The following is a 20,632-nucleotide window of genomic DNA, read 5'->3' as shown; positions in this document are numbered from 1 at the left end:
ATGGACTGTGTTCACTGTTTTATTGCTTTATGAAGATTGTGAGGAAATAAACAGAAGAAAGTGTCAGTGCGCCACAGCTCCAGGATCTTCTCTTTATTTCAGATCAGTGTCGGGGTTTAACCTTGGTTTCCTCCAACAGTGTGAAACACATCTATCTATCGTTACACTTATACAGCGCCTTTCTAGACACCAGAGGACGCTTTACAATCCACACACTGCTCAGAACGTTCAGAACACTCAATCCACACACACACTGGTGAGAAGTGGCAGCCAAACGCACACAGCGTACCCTCGACCAGGAACGACCGTCCACCTGGAGGACTGTATCGGGCACTAGGGTTTCACCCAGGACAGAGACACCATCCATATCTGGGCACACACACAGACATTCTTTCACTCACACCAGGACAGTTAGACAGAAGCCAATTCCTACCCTCCATGTTTTTGGACTGTGGGAGGAATGATTCCAGGTAGACTGGACCCATCGCTGCAGTCACCTGGAGGAAACCCACGCAGACACAGGGAGAACACACCACACTCCTCACAGACAGTCACCCGGAGGAAACACGCAGACACAGGGAGAACACACCACACTCCTCACAGACAGTCACCCGGAGGAAACCCACGCAGACACAGAGAGAACACACCACACTCCTCACAGACAGTCACCCGGAGGAAACCCACACAGACACAGAGAGAACACACCACACTCCTCAGAGACAGTCACCCGGAGGAAACCCAGTGACCATAGGGGTATATGTGTGTGTGTGTGTGAGACTGGGTGTGTATGTACTAATTATAGTGGAGACTGTAGGAAAACAATGCTTTAATATATCAGCGCACCCTGCTTTTTGGATGTGGCACACTACATTGCTGCCAATCACAACATCGCTCATTTGCATATCAACCTTAAAAGCACAGTAGCTGGGGTGGTGTGTTGCCGGTTTGATCCCCAGAGCCGGCAGGTCATGACTGAAGTGCCCCCAACTGCTCCCCAGGCGCCCTGGCTAGGGATGTCCACTGCTCTGGGCACTGTGTTAGTTTAGGAGTGGATGTTTTGTCGGTGTGTGGTGCTCTGTAACATAGAGCTAATGGCGTCCAGCTCCGTCTCCAGTCTGCTGCTGATGTCTCCGATGTGGTGTCCTCTTCTCTGGAACTTCAGGATGAGACGGTGCAGCTCTTCGATAACAGTCTGGTCTCTGTTTGCAGATTCCTGCGCCGAGAAGAGAGATTACATCACTGTTGTATTCGAGTTAGTGCAAATCGTACAGTAAACACTGATCAACCAGACTATATTCCATCTGTTTCTCTGTATACTTTATTTTCCTAATTTCCCCCTGTTCCTCAGCGCTCAGGACCCCCACAGAGCAGGTGTGATGTGGTGGTGGATCATTCTCAGCGCTGCAGTGACACTGACGTGGTGGTGGTGTGTTAGTGTGTGTTGTGCTGGTGTAAATTAAAGTGTGCTTTTTTACACTCCCCCCAGTGTAATTCATATTTACAGCACTGTAATGAAATCAGTGGGTAGGGGTGGGTATCCTACCCTCCTCCAAAAGGTACACAGTAGAGTTTCCCCAGTGCTGATTCTGGAACAGTGACAACAGAGGCTCTATTCTCCCTGTTACAGCTCAGTGAATCATCACTAGGATTTTGAAGCTGTAACTTTTAGGCAAATATATTACGTATTGTTCCTTTAATGGTTGTTCAGACCCGTTTAGTGCACTGTGGGAGATGATATGAGTCCTTACCTCAGTAGCCAGTCTGTCTGTGACCCAGGCCTCTGTTAGACCCACTGCAGGAGAGAAATATGAGGTTATTATTCATTCATTCATTTACATGTTCTGTAATTGCATCATCCAGGATGCAAGGGAAGAACACACACACACACACATGCACATACTCCTTCACGCACTACACTCACACTCTCTGCACTGATTCACTCGCTTTTACTCAACCACGTTAGGAGCTGCTCCACAAGAGGGCGCTATGTCTCACTTTCTCACTCAAGTGTAAGGCCTCTTCTCTAAGAGAGGGGTGTTCAGTGCTTCACACCAGGGACACACCAAGGCAAAAGTTAGCTGCTTTTCAAAAGCACAGAATTATTTCAAACTACTACTTAATAATTTCAGAAAGTTAAACAGAAATGAAGGTCCTCCACGGCTCTGAAAGTCTGTAGATCCACATTTCGTTGGAGAGGGAACGATAAACTCACCGCAGAGAGACTGCACTGCTTCCTTCATCCACATCATCTGCTCAGAGTGCGTCTCCTTCTCTGTCTCTGCATTAAAGAGGTCCTCCTTCATCTGCTCAATCCTCTACAAACACAAACAGACAGCAGTGATGCTTCAGGCCACGGATCTGGGTCTAAATGAGAGGAATCTTTAGTTTTTATTACGTTTCTCATTAGATAAACTAGTCTTATTTGAATGTAGGGATTATATTTTATCCGACACCATTCCCGCTCATGTAAGGAAATCCTAAACAACTAATAGGTTCATAGATAATTATTGGTTTGCAGCAAATTCAATTTCAATGTGTTCTCCCAGTGTCTGTAGGAGCATGTGTTTCTCAAGGCTGTCTAAGGCTGGGAGTCCAGAGAGAGCACATAGGTGGGTAGGACAAACCATTCTTCACCAATCTCTCTGCTCATGGTGTTAGCTAGTGCAGGAGTCTGTTGGCTGATGTGACAGACCTGGACAGTCTGCATTCTCCTCCAACACGTTAAGGTGTTCAGTTCCAAAAGAAGTGGTGGGCTTGCCTTGGAGGAAGTACATGTTCGAGCAGTTTGTGAGACCAGGGGAGACACGCTGACACTTTAACATTGACCAAGTCAGGAGACTCTTACATTTCATGCTGTCATTCATTCATCTTCAGTAAGCGCTTCATCCTGATCAGGGTTGGGTGGGTCAGAAGCCAGGAACACACACTGGACAGAGCACCAGACACTCACACAGTCACTCACACACTCACTTTAGATACTGTGAGGAAACCGGAGCACCCGGAGGAAACCCACGCAGACACAGAGAGAACACACCACACTCCTCACAGACAGTCACCCGGAGGAAACCCACGCAGACACAGAGAGAACACACCACACTCCTCACAGACAGTCACCCGGAGGAAACCCACACAGACACAGAGAGAACACACCACACTCCTCACAGACAGTCACCCGGAGGAAACCCACACAGACACAGAGAACACACCACACTCCTCACAGACAGTCACCCGGAGGAAACCCACGCAGACACAGAGAGAACACACCACACTCCTCACAGACAGTCACCCGGAGGAAACCCACGCAGACACAGAGAGAACACACCACACTCCTCTCAGACAGTCACCCGGAGGAAACCCACACAGACACAGGGAGAACACACCACACTCCTCACTGACAGTCACCCGGAGGAAACCCACACAGACACAGAGAGAACACACCACACTCCTCACAGACAGTCACCCGGAGGGAACCCACGCAGACACAGGGAGAACACACCACACTCCTCACAGACAGTCACCCGGAGGAAACCCATGCAGACACAGGGAGAAAACACCACACTCCTCACAGACAGTCACCCGGAGGAAACCCACACAGACACAGAGAGAACACACCACACTCCTCACAGACAGTGACCTAATTGAACCCAAAATCCCAGGACCCTGGAGCTGTGTGGGAGCGCCACCGTGCCGCTCCTGGGCGTCTGCGGTGATAAATAAATGTAAATGACTTGCCAGGTGGAGTCGGCTGTTTTCCATGTCGACCTGCTCCAGCATCAGTCCGCTCTCGTAGATGTGCTTCTCTGTGGAGCTGATCTCAGCTGCCTGATTCACAAGCATCTCCATCCTCTCAGCTCTTAAAGCCTGCAGCTCTCTCTTTATATCCTCCTACAAACACACACACACACACACACACACACACACACAAAATACACTCCATATAGAACGTCTACAATTCTGGGGAACTGTTGTTCTCCTTGTTTTTTTTTTCACGTTAAGAATCTCAGAATCTTTTAAGGTGGAGCGGTGTGTGTGAGTAAGGAATGAATGAATGAATGAATGAATCCTTTTGAAGATGGGTGCCCTTTTTTGGCTTGAGCAGGAGAAGGTTTTAATGCCAGTTAATGTGAAAATATCAATATATTTCGGAGCACTGTTGCTGCTTCACTCTATTTTAATGTTTACGGATGTTGCCTGAAAATGAATAAGAAATGAATACAGTGTTTTAAATGAATAAGGAATGTACAATGGCTCACCTTCGACTGAAGCAGTGCTGCTGTCTGCTTCCTCAGCTCCTGGATAAAGAGCTCAAGGCTGTTCTTTCTGTTCTTCATCTCTGATAACAACAATGAAATGAAATATCAGTTTGGGGGTGGCCATGTTTAAAAATGGGTTCAGTACCGTGTTTCTCACACCTCCAGGTCACTAGATGTCAGTATAACAGCTTTTTTGTAATCACTGGAGAGACACTGGTTGCTGCTTTAAAGAGGTGTGATCCTTTTAAAGATGTGAAGATGGTGTCTGAACCTGAGGTGTGTTTTTTGAGCGTCTGATTTCTAGAAATGTCCGCGTCCAGCTGAGCCTCCGCCTCCTTCAGCACAGACTCCTGGACTTTAAGAGTTTCCTCTTGATCTTGTTGAGCTCTGGTGATTAATTCAGTCTCTGTCTTTTGGGAAAAAGACACAGTAAAACACAATAAATTAACCTTAAACACATCTGGCCACTTTATCAGAAACACTTCTCCTGCTGGAGTACAGTTACAGACAGTGGCTCATTGTTAGATTCACAGCATGTTTCTACATCATTTATAGTTCATAAGAAAAGGTGTTTCTGATAAAGTGGCCAGTGAGTGTCAGTAGAAGGGGGGTGTTTCTGATAAAGTGGCCAGTGAGTGTCAGTAGAGGGGGGGTGTTTCTGATAAAGTGGCCAGTGAGAGTCAGTAGAGGGGGGTGTTTCTGATAAAGTGGCCAGTGAGTGTCAGTAGAGGGGGGGTGTTTCTGATAAAGTGGCCAGTGAGTGTCAGTAGAAGGGGGGTGTTTCTGATAAAGTGGCCAGTGAGTGTCAGTAGAAGGACGGTGTTTCTGATAAAGTGGCCAGTGAGTGTCAGTAGAAGGACGGTGTTTCTGATAAAGTGGCCAGTGAGTGTCAGTAGAGGGGGGTGTTTCTGATAAAGTGGCCAGTGAGCGTCAGTAGAAGGGGGGTGTTTCTGATAAAGTGGCCAGTGAGTGTCAGTAGAGGGGGGTGTTTCTGATAAAGTGGCCAGTGAGCGTCAGTAGAAGGGGGGTGTTTCTGATAAAGCGGCCAGTGAGAGTCAGTAGAGGGTGGGTGTTTCTGATAAAGTGGCCAGTGAGTGTCAGTAGAGGGGGGGTGTTTCTGATAAAGTGGCCAGTGAGTGTCAGTAGAGGGGGGGTGTTTCTGATAAAGTGGCCAGTGAGAGTCAGTAGAGGGGGGGTGTTTCTGATAAAGTGGCCAGTGAGTGTCAGTAGAGGGGGGGTGTTTCTGATAAAGTGGCCAGTGAGCACAAGTAGAGGGGGGGTGTTTCTGATAAAGTGGCCGGTGTGTATATCAGCTGTAACAGTATATGACAGTTATCTTACTTTGAGCTGCTGTATTTCCGCTCTGTAATCATCCTCTATTCGTCTGCGCTCCTCCTCAGCTCTGGACACAGTGTCTGTCAGTTGTCTGATTAAAGAGTCCATACCCACGTGCTCCTGAAGCTGCTTCTCCTGCAAACGTATAAAACCTCGTTAAGATTTTAATTGACTATCAGTGAGAGTGTATTTTCCTGCGGCAGATCGGCAGTGACCTCTTCTTGTAGGTCGCCGTGTTTCTGCTTCATTAAAGCGATTCCTGAGCTCAGCTCCTTCACGTCATGTTCGTGCTGTTCTTTAAGAACCTCCAGAGACTGACAGAGTTCATCTCTCTCGACCTCCAGCGCTGCTCTGAGCAGAGAACATTAACACAGCCAGTGTTCACACTGATCTCAGGATCTGATGGGTGTGATATATTAGTGAAGGTTGGTGTAGCGGCTAAAACCTGCTCTGTTTCTCTTTGGCGAGTCGACCTCGCAGCTCCGCCACGTTCTTCTCAAACAGCGCCGCACTGACTCTGCGAGGAATGAAAGAAGTAAACAGGGACATATCACGACAAATAAAAACCCTTTGTTCAGTGTATGTGTACGTTAAAGAGTGGATCTGGAGCCCACTAACCCACACACAGTGAAACAAGACCCACCCAGTCAGCTTTCAGTGGGCTGCCTGAGTCAGAGCCTTTCTGATGCCGCTCCGGAGACTTTAGAGTTGCCCCGCCCCCTCATTAGAGTCTGTTCACGTGAGAGTGCAAAGACCCTGCTGTGGGGTTTGACTCTTGTGGTGTTTTCACCAAAGCAGGTCACAGACGTTTGATTAAGATGTGAGTGACAGAGTTAGAATGTGAGAGAGAGAGAGAGAGAGAGGAAAAGAGAAAGAAATAAAAGAGAAAGGACTTGAGTCTCACTTGTTGGTTTCATGAATTCGTTTCATCTCCTCCTCCATCTTCTTCACCTCCTGCTTGTATGTGGCGATGGAGGCCACTCTCTCCTCCAGTCTCTGCTTGGACTTCTCCAGTCTGAGGGCAGAGACATGGAAGGTGCTCTCTTTACATAAAGGGTGCATTAAAGTCACTGTCTTCTCGTGTTTGGCCATAGAGTAAAGCAGTTCAGGAGTGTTGAGCTGCTCCAGAAACACCTCTCCGCTGCTGCTCTGAGCTGCGAGGGAGGGTCAAATCGCAGAATGATTTACAGTGGGTTTACGAAAGCAGCATAAACCATGTGGCATGAGAAGTGTAGTAAAACTGGTGGACAGAACCTCAGTGAAAAACCCTGCTGTTTACAGGTTTCTTTCAGGCAGAGGGTGCTCTCGTTTCTGCACAGGATCAGGATCATAAACGTATCTCTAGCTCTGATTGGCTCTGTGGCAGACCTGACATCACGTATGCTAAACTTAGCCCCGCCCATTAAAAATCTAACAGAAGAAAACGGCTGGAGTAATAATTTCTCAAAAGACAAAAGACAAAAGCCTGAGGCCTTCCCTCTACGCAGCTTCAGAGCACATTCACTCCCAGAGAGAGGAGAGGAGGAGGGGCAGTGGCTTTAAGAGGAACAGAGGAAAAGACACTAGACAAAACTAGGAGTAAAATTATTAGCTTGATTTACCTCTCAGTAAAAAAATTAATGGTTTAACCGTTCATACAAAGTACATATTCCTTCATTAAAACACATTTCTACGATTAAACCATTAACAGTTAAAACAAATTCATTCATTCATTGTCTGTAACCCTTATCCACTTCAGGGCGGCGGTGGGTCCAGAGCCTACCTGGAATCATTGGGTGCAAGGCAGGAACACACCCTGGAGGGGGCGCCAGTCCTTCACAGGGCGACACACAGACAGTCACCCGGAGGAAACCCACGCAGACACAGGGAGAACACGCCACACTCCTCACAGACAGTCACTCGGAGGAAACCCACGCAGACACAGGGAGAACACACCACACTCCTCACAGACAGTCACCCGGAGGAAACCCACGCAGACACAGGGAGAACACACCACACTCCTCACAGACAGTCACCCGGAGGAAACCCACGCAGACACAGGGAGAACACGCCACACTCCTCACAGACAGTCACTCGGAGGAAACCCACGCAGACACAGGGAGAACACACCACACTCCTCACAGACAGTCACTCGGAGGAAACCCACGCTGACACAGAGAGAACACACCACACTCCTCACAGACAGTCACTCGGAGGAAACCCACACAGACACAGGGAGAACACACCACACTCCTCAGACAGTCACCCGGAGTAAACCCACACAGACACAGGGAGAACACACCACACTCCTCACAGACAGTCACCCGGAGGAAACCCACGCAGACACAGGGAGAACACACCACACTCCTCACAGACAGTCACTCGGAGGAAACCCACACAGACACAGGGAGAACACACCACACTCCTCAGACAGTCACCCAGAGGAAACCCACACAGACACAGGGAGAACACACCACACTCCTCACAGACAGTCACTCGGAGGAAACCCACACAGACACAGGGAGAACACACCACACTCCTCAGACAGTCACCCGGAGGAAACCCACACAGACACAGGGAGAACACACCACGCTCCTCACAGACAGTCACCCGGAGGAAACCCACACAGACACAGAGAGAACACACCACACTCCTCACAGACAGTCACCCGGAGGAAACCCATGCAGACACAGGGAGAACACACCACACTCCTCACAGACAGTCACCCGGAGGAAACCCACACAGACACAGGGAGAACACACCACACTCCTCACAGACAGTCACCCGGAGGAAACCCACGCAGACACAGAGAGAACACACCACACTCCTCACAGACAGTCACCCGGAGGAAACCCACGCAGACACAGGGAGAACACACCACACTCCTCACAGACAGTCACCCGGAGGAAACCCACACAGACACAGGGAGAACACACCACACTCCTCACAGACAGGCACCCGGAGGAAACCCACGCAGACACAGGGAGAACACACCACACTCCTCACAGACAGGCACCCGGAGGAAACCCACGCTGACACAGAGAGAACACACCACACTCCTCACAGACAGTCACTCGGAGGAAACCCACACAGACACAGGGAGAACACACCACACTCCTCAGACAGTCACCCGGAGGAAACCCACACAGACACAGGGAGAACACACCACACTCCTCACAGACAGTCACTCGGAGGAAACCCACACAGACACAGGGAGAACACACCACACTCCTCAGACAGTCACCCGGAGAAAACCCACACAGACACAGGGAGAACACACCACACTCCTCACAGACAGGCACCCGGAGGAAACCCACGCAGACACAGGGAGAACACACCACACTCCTCGAATCCACAACCTCTAGGCCCCTGGAGCTGTGACAGAGACACTTCCTGCTGCTCCTTCATGCCATCCTTTAAGACACTTAGTTTTTTTTAAAATGTGAGTTGTAAATCATATTCTTAAAATGCTAAATAATAAATTTTGTTTCCTTTTTAACTTTTAAATCTGATGTTTTTCCAAATCCTCTTTAAGTGGTGAGGTTTATCAGGAGGTCAGACCGTTACAGAGATGTTTCTCTCAGAGGAGTAAGTGGATGTAGGTGTTTACTGTCTCTTGAGACTGTGGTGGTCTGCTAAAGCCTCGTCCTCTTTTTTCCTCTGGACGCTGAAAATGGACGACGACTCGGCGAGGGACTCCAGAAGATTACGGTTCAGTTTCTGTCCTTCATCCAGCTGCTTGTCCACCTTAAAACACATGAAAATAAGGTGTAATTTTCACTGCTCTCGCTCAGTTTGTCATTGCTCTCTTTCAGGTTTTCAAGGGTCTCCCTTGGATATTCTCACAGCTGTCACTTCGATTTGTCTCTGCTTTTAACCCAGACAAAGAAAAACAAAAGAAATGAGTACACTGAGCGAGCCCTGGGTTAGGAACACCACCTTGTTTCTCCATTCACTCTCCACTGACCACACAGTAGCACTCTGTATTTCTACAATCACAGACTATAGTCCAGCTGTTTCTCTGTATACATTCCTACCCCCCTCTCCCCCTGTTCTTCAGCGCTCAGGACCCCCACAGAGCAGGTGTGATGTGGTGGTGGATCATTCTCAGCGCTGCAGTGACACTGACGTGGTGGTGGTGTGTTAGTGTGTGTTGTGCTGGTGTAGAGTGGATCAGACACAGCAGTGCTGCTGGAGTTTTTAAACCCCTCAGTGTCTGGACCGAGAACAGTCCACCGACCAAAAACATCCAGCCGACAGCGTCCTGTGTCACTGATGAAGGACTAGAGGACGAGCGACACACACTGTGCAGCGACAGATGAGCTACTGTCTCTGACTCTACATCTACAAGGTGGACCAACGAGGGAGGAGTGTCTCACAGAGTGGACAGAGAGTGGACACAGGGTTTAAAAACTCCAGCAGCACTGCTGTGTCTGATCCACTCTACACCAGCACAACACACACTAACACACCACCACCACGTCAGTGTCACTGCAGCGCTGAGAATGATCCACCACCACATCACACCTGCTCTGTAGGGGTCCTGAGCGTAAAAACATCTGTAACTGTAGAACTACAAAGAGCTGAGAGAATGCACAATGACACAAGGTAGATGTGAGGGTTCAGTGTAAATATTTAGACGTGATAAATGTATTTAATCCAGATAACCGCTTTAATCCAAGGTAAGAAACGCCTACATGACATTTAGAATAATCAGATGACCGATGACATCCCATAATGATCATGTTTGGTGTGTGTGTGAACTGTGAACACACTGTTTCCTGTTTATTTCTGATCACGATTCGTATTAAAAGCACGGTGACACTGTGGCTGTGGCGATCTGTTGGAGAGAGTGCTAAAGGATGACTGATGGGGCTCTTGGTCTCTCTTAGCCTTTAATAATCTGGTCCAATCTGAGCTGATGGCCTCTAGTGTGTGTGTGTCTGTGTGTGTGTGTGTGCGATAGCAGATCTGAGCTCTCACTCTTGGAAAGGTCATCTCTCAACAACACGGCTTTGATGGCCGAGCTTTTCAAAGCTCCCTCTGACCACAGCTCAGCTGGACTGGCCTCAGGCGGGAAGCGCAGACCTTAAATCTCATATCTGAGAACCAGGATTTATTGTTTTGATCTCTCCTAAAAAAGGAGTTTTATAAAGTGAAGCAAATAGTTTATTAAATGAGGACAGAACAGAAGGGCCCTCACCTCTGTTATCTTTCGCTGAAGAGTGAGAACTTCCTGATGAAAGTCCTCTCCCACGTCTCTCAGCTCTCTCTCTTTCAGCTCTCTGTTAATGACAGCAACAAACAGATCAGTGTCAGCGGTGTAAAGCACCATAGCACCCCCTTGTGGAGTAGTTTCTAAATGTGTGTTAATATGGGAGATAAAAAGTGGTGCAATTTTTAACTGTGAATAAGTGACTTATAGAATTATTTCTATTGTTGCTTTTATCATGAATAAATACAATGCTTTATCATTGTTTGTATATTGTGTAAATGCATCTGCCATTTTCAAAATTGGTGACAAAATTGGAAATTTTGTTCCAAAAATGGCAGAATATTAATTGCTAATCTGCAGAATGTATGGACACAGAATGTAAGACATTTCAGACGGAGTTTGTGGGTTCGAGTCCCGCTCCGGGTGACTGTCTGTGAGGAGTGTGGTGTGTTCTCTCTGTGTCTGCGTGGGTTTCCTCCGGGTGACTGTCTGTGAGGAGTGTGGTGTGTTCTCTCTGTGTCTGCGTGGGTTTCCTCCGGGTGACTGTCTGTGAGGAGTGTAGTGTGTTCTCTCTGTGTCTGCGTGGGTTTTCTTCGGGTGACTGTCTGTGAGGAGTGTGGTGTGTTCTCCCTGTGTCTGTGAGGGTTTCCTCCGGGTGACTGTCTGTGAGGAGTGTGGTGTGTTCTCCCTGTGTCTGCGTGGGTTTCCTCCGGGTGACTGTCTGTGAGGAGTGTGGTGTGTTCTCTCTGTGTCTGCGTGGGTTTCCTCTGGGTGACTGTCTGTGAGGAGTGTGGTGTGTTCTCCCTGTGTCTGCGTGGGTTTCCTCCGGGTGACTGTCTGTGAGGAGTGTGGTGTGTTCTCCCTGTGTCTGCGTGGGGTTCCTCTGGGTGACTGTCTGTGAGGAGTGTGGTGTGTTTTCCCTGTGTCTGTGTGGGTTTCCTCCGGGAGCTCCGGTTTCCTCCCATCCAAAACCACGTTGGTAGGACGATTGGAGTCTCAAAAGTGTCCATAGATGTGTGTGTGTGAGTGAATGTGTGTGTGTGTGTTGCACTGGTGCCCCCTCCAGGGTGTGTTCCTGCCTTGCGCCTAATGATTCCAGGAAGGCTGTAGTCACCTGGAGGAAACCCACGCAGACACAGGGAGAACACACCACTCTCCTCACATTACAAATTTCTCTTTATTTCTAATAGAGACACTAGCAAGAGAGTTTAATGCTGGTGTAATCACAACGCTGACTGACCACAGCTGATAAAGCGAAGGTGAACATTAAATAATGAGGCTCTGAGTTGTACACTCTGTCGTAAAGAACCACAGGGAAAAATCTGAGGCTTTGAAGAAAACCATGGCCTACTTCATTCTGTGGTTCTCCTCTGAGTTCCTGATCTGCTCCTCCAGCTGCTGGGCGTGTTTCTGGTGTGAAGACTGGAGTCTGGAGATGCTCCTCTCCAGCTGAGAGATGTGCTAAAACACACAGGATCACCTTAACAGCACGTACCACACACATCTACCATTGCTCTTCTCTTTCATTCCTTTTTCCCCTGCGGTCCACTAATAACTTCAGTGTGGTTTAATAAACCTGAAACAGTCGCCACGACCATTCTCTCCCCCCCCCCCCTTTAACGTTCAGAGTTGAACAGGCTGCTTCAGTTACTGTGACATTAATATAAAGATTATGGCTGATCTCCTCTCAATGTTCTTTCATTGGTTTTTATTATTGGGAGCGTCATTCAGGGAACATTAAAGGAGCAATCAGTCTTTCTGTAGATATGAAGCACCTAATGGAACTGGCTCACTCCATCACTCTCACACTCACTCACTCATACACACACACACACACACACACACACTCATTCACTCAATCTCTCTCTAACTCAGGCACTCGCTCATCCATTATTCACTCGTTCATAAACTCAATCCATCACTCCCCTACTCATATTCACTCAGTCACACATCCAGGCCACTAGGTGTCAGTGTAAATCCCATGTCATTAAGTGAAGAATAATGAGTGGAAATAAAATGACTAACAGCTTAAAAAAAAAAGAACTAAGGAACTGAGCGGAAAACACAATCAAACATTTCTAGCAGGTGGAGAATGATCTAGAACCAGAGGTGTTCCTTTAGTTCCCGTATGCGTCCGTTCTCTTTGAATACACAGTGTTATTTACTTTCTAGAACCTGGTGCAGAAATTATTCCATATTCCTGTACACTCACTTTTGAATGGTCTTTAATTCTCTCCTCTCTGTCCATCAGCTCCGCAGACACAGCGTCCAGATCTCTGCGGCACTCTGCATTCGTCTTCTTCTGCTCCTGGATGGTGCTTTTGGTTTCAGTGAGCTATAAACCAACACAAATACAGCAGATTTCACATTTTAAAACTCAGTAACTTATAGAAAACACTACTGTAAAGAAAACACTGGTCACAGAATGAACTCATGCCGTAGGGTTGTGCAGTATTTAAAAATGAGAGTGGTTTTTAAGCCGTGTGTGTGGTGTGTCTGATGTCTGTACTACGTCTTTAAGTACAAGGCAAAAAGTTTGTTTATGTGCATTTAAGAGAGCCACAGGGAGGGGGCGCTGTGGGAGCTCACTGACTGCTGATGTCACAAACGGGTGTGGGATAAAAACCCGAGTCTGGGTTAAAAGAGAGAGGAATGAAGCTGAAAACAGACGAAATACTAAGAAGAACCTTCATTCGACTCTGTGCTCATCTGAGCCTCAGGTCGCGGGGAAATCACCTGGCGTCGTGTGTTAAACCACAAATGCCTGTTAGCGCCAGCTGTGCTTCTAAACAGTGTAGAATTGCCTTATTTCGTGTATTTTACAACTTTTCTGTTCTTTCAGCACAGTGTCGCTGAAATTTGCTCTTTCTCAGAAACAGGTTTGTATCGTCAGCACGTGTCTGTGTGCACTGTTGGGCTGTGCTGAGCTGCACAGCGCCGAAAACCCTTCACTCAAGAGGCTCACGCAGCCTGGAAGTGCATCCCCCCCAACCACACAGTAATACCGTATACCGCATTAACATTTTAGACAGTATGAACAATGTGATGAACAATGTGATTACCACCTGTCCCTAGCATGCAGACTAGAAAAGCGCAAGATGCAGGTTTTAACGTGCAACGCCACCTCTAACGTACCTCTTTCTGGAGCATTTCCTTCATCTCAGCACAGCTCCTCTTCTCCTGAGTCAGGTTTTCTGCCAGATGTTTTCTGGCCGCCTCCAGCTGCTCGATCTTCTCCTTCTTGCTTCTGATGTCGACTTTCAGTTCGTTCAGAGCGATCTGTTTCTTGGCTTTTTCCAAGAGCTGTTCGTTCAGCTGCTCAACTACATCCGAGTGTCTGCACTTCTTCAGCTCTCGCTCCGGCCTGGAAACACATTCCTCACAGGTCAGAGAAGTGCATTTTCTGTAAAATAAGTGATTGTACAGCTTTGTTTTAAACACGATGGTATTTCGGGTAGTTGCTAGGTTGTTTTTACACTGGGAACAACTTCACACACCCAGTCACTCACAGACTCCAACCTGAGGACAATTTCACACACACACACTCACTCTCACTCTCACACACTCACACTCACACTCTCACTCACACTCACTCACACACACACTCACTCACACACTCACTCACACACTCACTCACACTCTCCCGAGGTGAGGAGCTCAAAACCCACCTGGGATTGTTTCACTCAAAATAATTTAACTTCATTCACTAAAAAGTTCTTATTGCCTTTTAAATGAATCTTTACGACCAGAGGGTTTTATTTATAGAAATATTTGTCCGCTTTATAGCATGTGCTCACACGCTCACTTTTCATCATTAAACCAGTGACCTGTCTCCTCCTCCTTTAAAAAGTCTGCTCTCAGCAAGTCCAGCCCTCGGAAGTTTCCTGAAAGTTATACCACACAAACTTTTCTCTTCCCTGGACTTCAGAGCTGAGGTAAAGTAAAGGGAGATCTAACAGCGCAGGCTGATGATGTCTCGCCGTCTCCTTGGCCTTTCCTGCTGAACAGCACTTACAGGAGGGTGGCGTTTTCCTCCTCCAGGAGCTCCTTCCTCTTCTCCATGAACTCTATTTCCTCTGTGACACGTTTCATCTCCGTCTGGAGCTGGTTTAGCTGAGCTGAGCTCACGGCTCGAGCGGCCGACACTCCGGCTACACACCGACAGAATAAAGTGGGTTTCATTTGGTTTGAAATGATTTAGTAGACATTCAAAAAAGATAGGACATCCTGGTGCACACACACACACACACACACACACACACACACTCACACTCACACTCACGGATAAAAGTACAAATGTCATTTTCAGAGATATATAGAATACACTGCTCTTTTCAATTCTAATTAAAAGCACCTCTTGGTTTCACTCATTTTCTCTCACAAAAATTTCTGAATGTTTGATGAACAATGATGGATTTTGGGGGTTTGTTAAAAGCCGGATAGAGGAGGTTTTATTTGATCTCACCTAATATTTCACTCATAATCTGATCTCTGCAGCTCAGGAGCTGATGGCGCAGTTTACTTGTCTCTATTGTTTCCACCTCCAGTTCCTCATGAGCTGCTTTTCTGGACGCCTCCTAAAGAATATTAAAGAGAAATTAGGAAAGACAACACTTTTTATAACTTCATAAACTATTGGTCCATCGTTGGTACATACGGAAACCCACGCAGACACAGAGAGAACACACCACACTCCTCACAGACAGTCACCCGGAGGAAACCCACGCAGCCACAGTGAGAACACACCACACTCCTCACAGACAGTCACCCGGAGGAAACCCACGCAGACACAGGGAGAACACACCCCACTCCTCACAGACAGTCACCCGGAGCGGGACTCGAACCCACAACCTCTAGGACCCTGAAGCTGTGACAGAGACACTACCTGCTGCTCCACCGTGCCGCATAATGGAAATATGAACCTATTACTAAGAAAATGTGACTCTGGGTGAAGTCCAAAATGCAGGATTTATGACCACATAAGTAAAGCCAAGAGATGAAGACAGTCCAGTAAGATTGACCCTCAGGTCTTTTCCTGCTCTACTGCTCTGTGGAATAACCCCGGGATTTGTCACTGATTCTTCCACAGTGTCTTTAAAGTAAGGAAACTGAAGCTGAAAGATCATCTTGAGGGAAGGTTTTACACATTGTTTCCTTTTCGCTCAAACTTCTCTATGTTCTCCAACATAATGATTAGTTAGCCGCTGCTAATTCTAAAAACACTTACCCAGAGTTACCATTTACGATAAGTTTGGTGAATTAGAGCGACCTACTGAGTGAAATAAGAACTTCTTCATTTGTTTTCCCCTAAGTGAGGAAGGTTCATGGTGGTTATGAGAAGGACTAAGGCCATTCAGCGGCGACTCAATGCTGTGATTTGTGATTTAAAGTTACATTAGCCATGTTTTCTTTTCAATTATAAATGTTTTAAAAATGCTCCGGTTTCCTCCCACGCTCCAAAAACACACGTTGGTAGGTGGAATGGAGACTCAAAAGTGTCCGTAGGTATGAGTGTGTGAGTGTGTGTCACCCTGTGAAGGACTGGCGCCCCCTCCAGGGTGTGTTCCTGTCTTGCGCCCAGTGATTCCGGGTAGGTTTCAGACCCACCGTTGCCCTGAACTGGATAAGGGTTACAGACAATGAATGAATGAATGAATGAATGAGTTTCACATTTCACTTCATCCTCCTTTGAAATATAGACCAGACCTCTCCACTCCAGACCAGGCCCTGTCCCAATTCCTCTCTAATGCTCCCTCTGAAGTGCTGTTTTCAAGGCATCAGGAGATTGACAACAGAACTGGGTCACACTCGTCTCACAAACTCTTAACTGTATGAGTGTAATATGGAACAATACTGTTATTAAATATTCAATATTTTCAGATCCATCAGCCTCAGAGTCATTTCTATGCGTTGTCAAATTTGCGTCCAATACCATCTGCATGTTTTTTTCTGCAGGATTCCTACAGTCACAGGACGTCTGCACGTCTGAGAACGACACATTAAAGGACATCTACGACTGTGGGGAAATGCAGTTCTCTCTGCATTGTTTACGTTCAGGATCTCTGCGTCTTTTAAGGTGGAATGGCGTGTCTGAGGGGAAAAATGACACGAAGTCTGAAATGGTCTGTAAGTGTTTATTCACTGTTTGAATTCCCACAGAAAGTCATGTGTAACTTGAGGTGTTTAGTTTTGTAGCACTGTCGCTAATGCAGTTAGCCGTCCCGCGAGTTTGGAGATATTTCCACCTTAAGTGATCCGAACCAGCAAAAATATGTCAGTGTTACCCCCCTATGGAGCAGGAATAGGGCAACATCCTCCTCTCGGTTGGTGCTTTTGAATGTTTGGTGTTCTCTCAGTTGTCTAAAAAAAAAACAAACAAAAAAAAAAAACGACAAATGCCTTTTCTCACCCATGAGCAGAGAGAGAGAGAGCCTAGCATACCCAACAGAGCCTATATATATATATATATATATATATATATATATATATATATATATATATATATATATATATATATATATATATATATATATATATATATATATATTTATATTACTCTAATTTACAAACACTGGAAACACATTAGAGCAGTTTCCAGCACAAACCGACTCATGGAGAGGACACATCTGATGCTTATAAAAGGTGTTTTGTGATTACAGTCGTGAACTACACCTGTAAGTGCTCGCTGGGGACACACTTGAACAACATTCATGTTGCGTTATGTTAATGAGACGTCAAAACACCTTGCACACCTAAAATAGCACAAGGAGACTTACCCCTGGTGTATGTTTGGGCACTGACTGTCTGTTCACCACGCAACAACTAGAAATGAGCTTGTGTTTGTTCCAGTGAGACACACAAGACATGTTAACATCACAGTCGGCCTTCACAGGGGTCAGGGAGCTCGTTTCTCGGCTGTGTGCTAATGATCGTCTCACTGAGCCGAAGCTGTGGATCAGAGCGGAGGAAAGTGCTGATTTACCAGTTCTCTAATAGACTCTGCGATTTCTCTCAGGTGATCAGTGGCTTCTCGACTGAACGACACTCCTTCCTCACGCAGCTGCTTTTCTGCAAAAAAACGAGCCGTCAGTTAGACCTTAATACAGCGCAGTACAGTATCACAGTTTACAGCATCGCAGTATTGTACTAAATCACACACATCAATCAGCCATAACATTAAAACTACCTCCTAGTTTCTATATTCTCTGCCCATTCTCTCAGCTCTTTGTAGTTCTAGAGTTACAAATATATTTAACGCTCAGGACCCCCACAGAGCAGGTGTGATGTGGTGGTGGATCATTCTCAGTGCTGCAGTGACACTGACGTGGTGGTGGTGTGTTAGTGTGTGTTGTGCTGGTGTAGAGTGGATCAGACACAGCAGTGCTGCTGGAGTTTTTAAACCCCTCAGTGTCTGGACCGAGAACGGTCCACCGACCAAAAACATCCAGCCGACAGCGTCCTGTGTCACTGATGAAGGACTAGAGGACGAGCGACACACACTGTGCAGCGACAGATGAGCTACTGTCTCTGACTCTACATCTACAAGGTGGACCAACGAGGGAGGAGTGTCTCACAGAAGTGGACAGTGGAGCGCTTGACCCCTCTTCTTAGGCCCATTCAGATAAAGCAGCTGTAGAAGATGGAACCCCTAGTTCCGGCCACTTGTAAATACAATATTAGAAATTTTAGCTAACTGTAAATAAATAGAAGTACTATACTCACTCAAATCAACATTTTTCAGGAGTAATATGTGTGTAGATTAATGTCCAAGACTTGCTTGACTTTGAAAGAAAATATGCTTTTAGATAAAAACGCTTTTGTTTAACTTCGGCCACCTCCCCTGCTTGTGACAGTCAAACGACACCGTTACTACCACATTCAGTGGTTTTGAGAGGTTCACAATGAGATTACGTTTGTCCTGTGTTGGTATCCGTACTCTACATGTAAGGATTAAAATGGCGGGAGATTTTCCCCTCAGAGAAAAGGAGGCTAACCGTTAAGCTAACTTTTACACTGAGGGAAATATCCGTCGCGAAATGGAAATGTGTTGTGTTCTACACGCAGTTTTACACACAAAGAGTTACAAGACTGTTAGAGACACTTAAATATTGTTTAGATGTGTGATTTTTGTGCAAGACTGATGTTTAAATGCTCTACTAAGGCTTGATCTTATGTTTTATTGTTGTTTTACCCAATGCGATTGGCGAAGCGAGAGAGAGAGCGGAATTACACCATATATGGCAGTGGCCGGAAACAGGGGACGGCTGGAGTTAGGGGAAAGACTGATTATAGAAAATGAAAAATTAAAGTGTATTAGTGAGGAAGGTAATGTCATCTACTGTTTCCTCTGATTGATTTTGATCATAAACGTTTATAAAGGGTTTAGTTGCAGTGCTGCTGTGTGACCTGGTCGCAGCACTGACTCTGGAGCTTCCTCAGCTTTTTATTTCACACCAGAATGATCCAGAAAGAGAAGAATAGAGCGGTGCACAGGACGCTCTGAGAAGCTCCACCGACCACAGTTCACTCACTGCGTGGATCTAAGACTGTTATTCCGCTGTCTTTTGGCCACAAGTCAACATTATACATCTATTTACTGTGATAAGTAGATTCTGAGTGGAGACGTTAAACCCAGAGCGCTCTGAGGTGGGACGTCAGAGGCGAAAACGCTGGAGAGTTCGTGTTTATTTACGTTCACTAACATTACACTGAATATGAAGCTGAAACTGACTGTAGTTGTAGTTGATTCTGTAGTTTTTGTCTTACCCAACTCTCCTAGATGCTCCAGGGCGACGTTAACCGCGGGGAAATCCGGCACTAAACACGCAGCCATAACAAACAAGCAAACAAAACAGTACAAACAAACAAACACGCCTTTAAATAAACGCTCTGCTCCTGTTCGGGTTCAGCGCGTTGTCTCTGAGCCTCGCGCTGCGTGTTTACACACGCGCTGCCATGGCAACAGACTCAGATCGGAGCCCCCACGCGGTGTGGACACGGCTCACAACACGGACACAAAGCGGGATAAGTTCTGGATTATTTCATCCTGATAACTCACAGATACCCGGGTATTCCGCAGTGAGCCGGATACAAAGCCCCTGACTAAATACTCCCCTCTGTTCAGCTGGAGGAACTGTGGAACTTATTTCCAAGATAAGACTCCTCTAATGCCCTGAAGTGGTTTAAAAAAACTAAACAATGCCACACAACAACAAGGTCCAACTTCATTTTATTTCATTAAAGGAGCCCTTCGTGCGGTGCCCTGCTGATGACGTCCCTTCAAAATAATTTAAGGCTGACATTTAATATTGAAGATACACACCTCACAGGTCGATGGCGTGCCTCAATTAATAGTGACGCATTATTATAGAAGAACAGAATTATAGAATTATTTTATTTATCCAGACAAATCTTGGCATTGGTGTAGGACTTTTATTGTGTATTATTAACACGCTACAAAATAAGCTAAAAATCAAACCCAGACAGTGAGCGTATACCGGTCCACGGGTGTAAAAACACTGACTGTAGACCACTGCTGGACCTCTCAGATTACTGTCCTGTACAGGATCTAACCCATTATTAATCTAACTCATTATTAATCTCCTCCAACTGATTTAACGTTCACAGACTTTTATTGTGGAAAACAAGCTAATATAAATATTACCAACAACAACTAAGTGAGGTATAATAATGAGTAAAAGCCTGATATAAAATGATTCAATTCTGAAAATGTTAACACTGCACTGGATTAAAATTATTTACTAATCTAATTTATAAAGAATAACAGAAGAATCTAATTAATGAAACATTACTAAATTGGACTGTGAATGGATAAGTGCTAAAATGTAGC

General features: G+C 46.3%; 1 protein-coding gene across 3 annotated transcripts; it reads right to left on the bottom strand.

Moving 5' to 3' along the window:
- Positions 1-81: 81 nt before the first annotated feature.
- Positions 82-19,935, bottom strand: ccdc175 (coiled-coil domain containing 175). Of its 3 annotated transcripts, XR_010803793.1 has the most exons (20): positions 19,549-19,935; positions 17,765-17,850; positions 15,248-15,359; positions 14,798-14,933; positions 13,918-14,146; positions 12,995-13,117; positions 12,134-12,243; positions 10,771-10,852; positions 9,178-9,314; positions 6,493-6,603; positions 6,034-6,105; positions 5,804-5,939; positions 5,595-5,723; positions 4,525-4,663; positions 4,254-4,333; positions 3,733-3,885; positions 2,213-2,315; positions 1,956-2,044; positions 1,749-1,792; positions 1,141-1,213 (listed from the first exon to the last, which is right to left on the bottom strand). XR_010803793.1 is itself a non-coding variant. In XM_066675957.1 (19 exons), exons 1-19 carry the CDS (start codon positions 19,613-19,615, stop codon positions 1,043-1,045), a joined length of 2,220 nt encoding a protein of 739 aa, XP_066532054.1. In that variant the 5' UTR covers positions 19,616-19,931; the 3' UTR covers positions 82-1,042. The 3 variants fall into 3 exon arrangements, 2 of the variants coding, with proteins under 2 accessions (XP_066532054.1, XP_066532055.1); XM_066675957.1 differs by lacking the exon at positions 1,956-2,044 and having other exon boundaries at positions 82-1,213; positions 19,549-19,931; XM_066675958.1 differs by lacking the exons at positions 1,956-2,044; positions 19,549-19,935 and adding an exon at positions 18,505-18,642 and having other exon boundaries at positions 84-1,213.
- Between the last annotated feature and the right edge of the window lie 697 nt (positions 19,936-20,632).

Source organism: Hoplias malabaricus, chromosome 1 (genome assembly GCF_029633855.1).
Source record: "Hoplias malabaricus isolate fHopMal1 chromosome 1, fHopMal1.hap1, whole genome shotgun sequence".
Taxonomy (NCBI): Eukaryota; Metazoa; Chordata; class Actinopteri; order Characiformes; family Erythrinidae; genus Hoplias; species Hoplias malabaricus.
The sequence above is the reverse complement of the archived record's forward strand: the minus strand, read 5'-3'. Positions and strand labels throughout refer to the sequence as shown.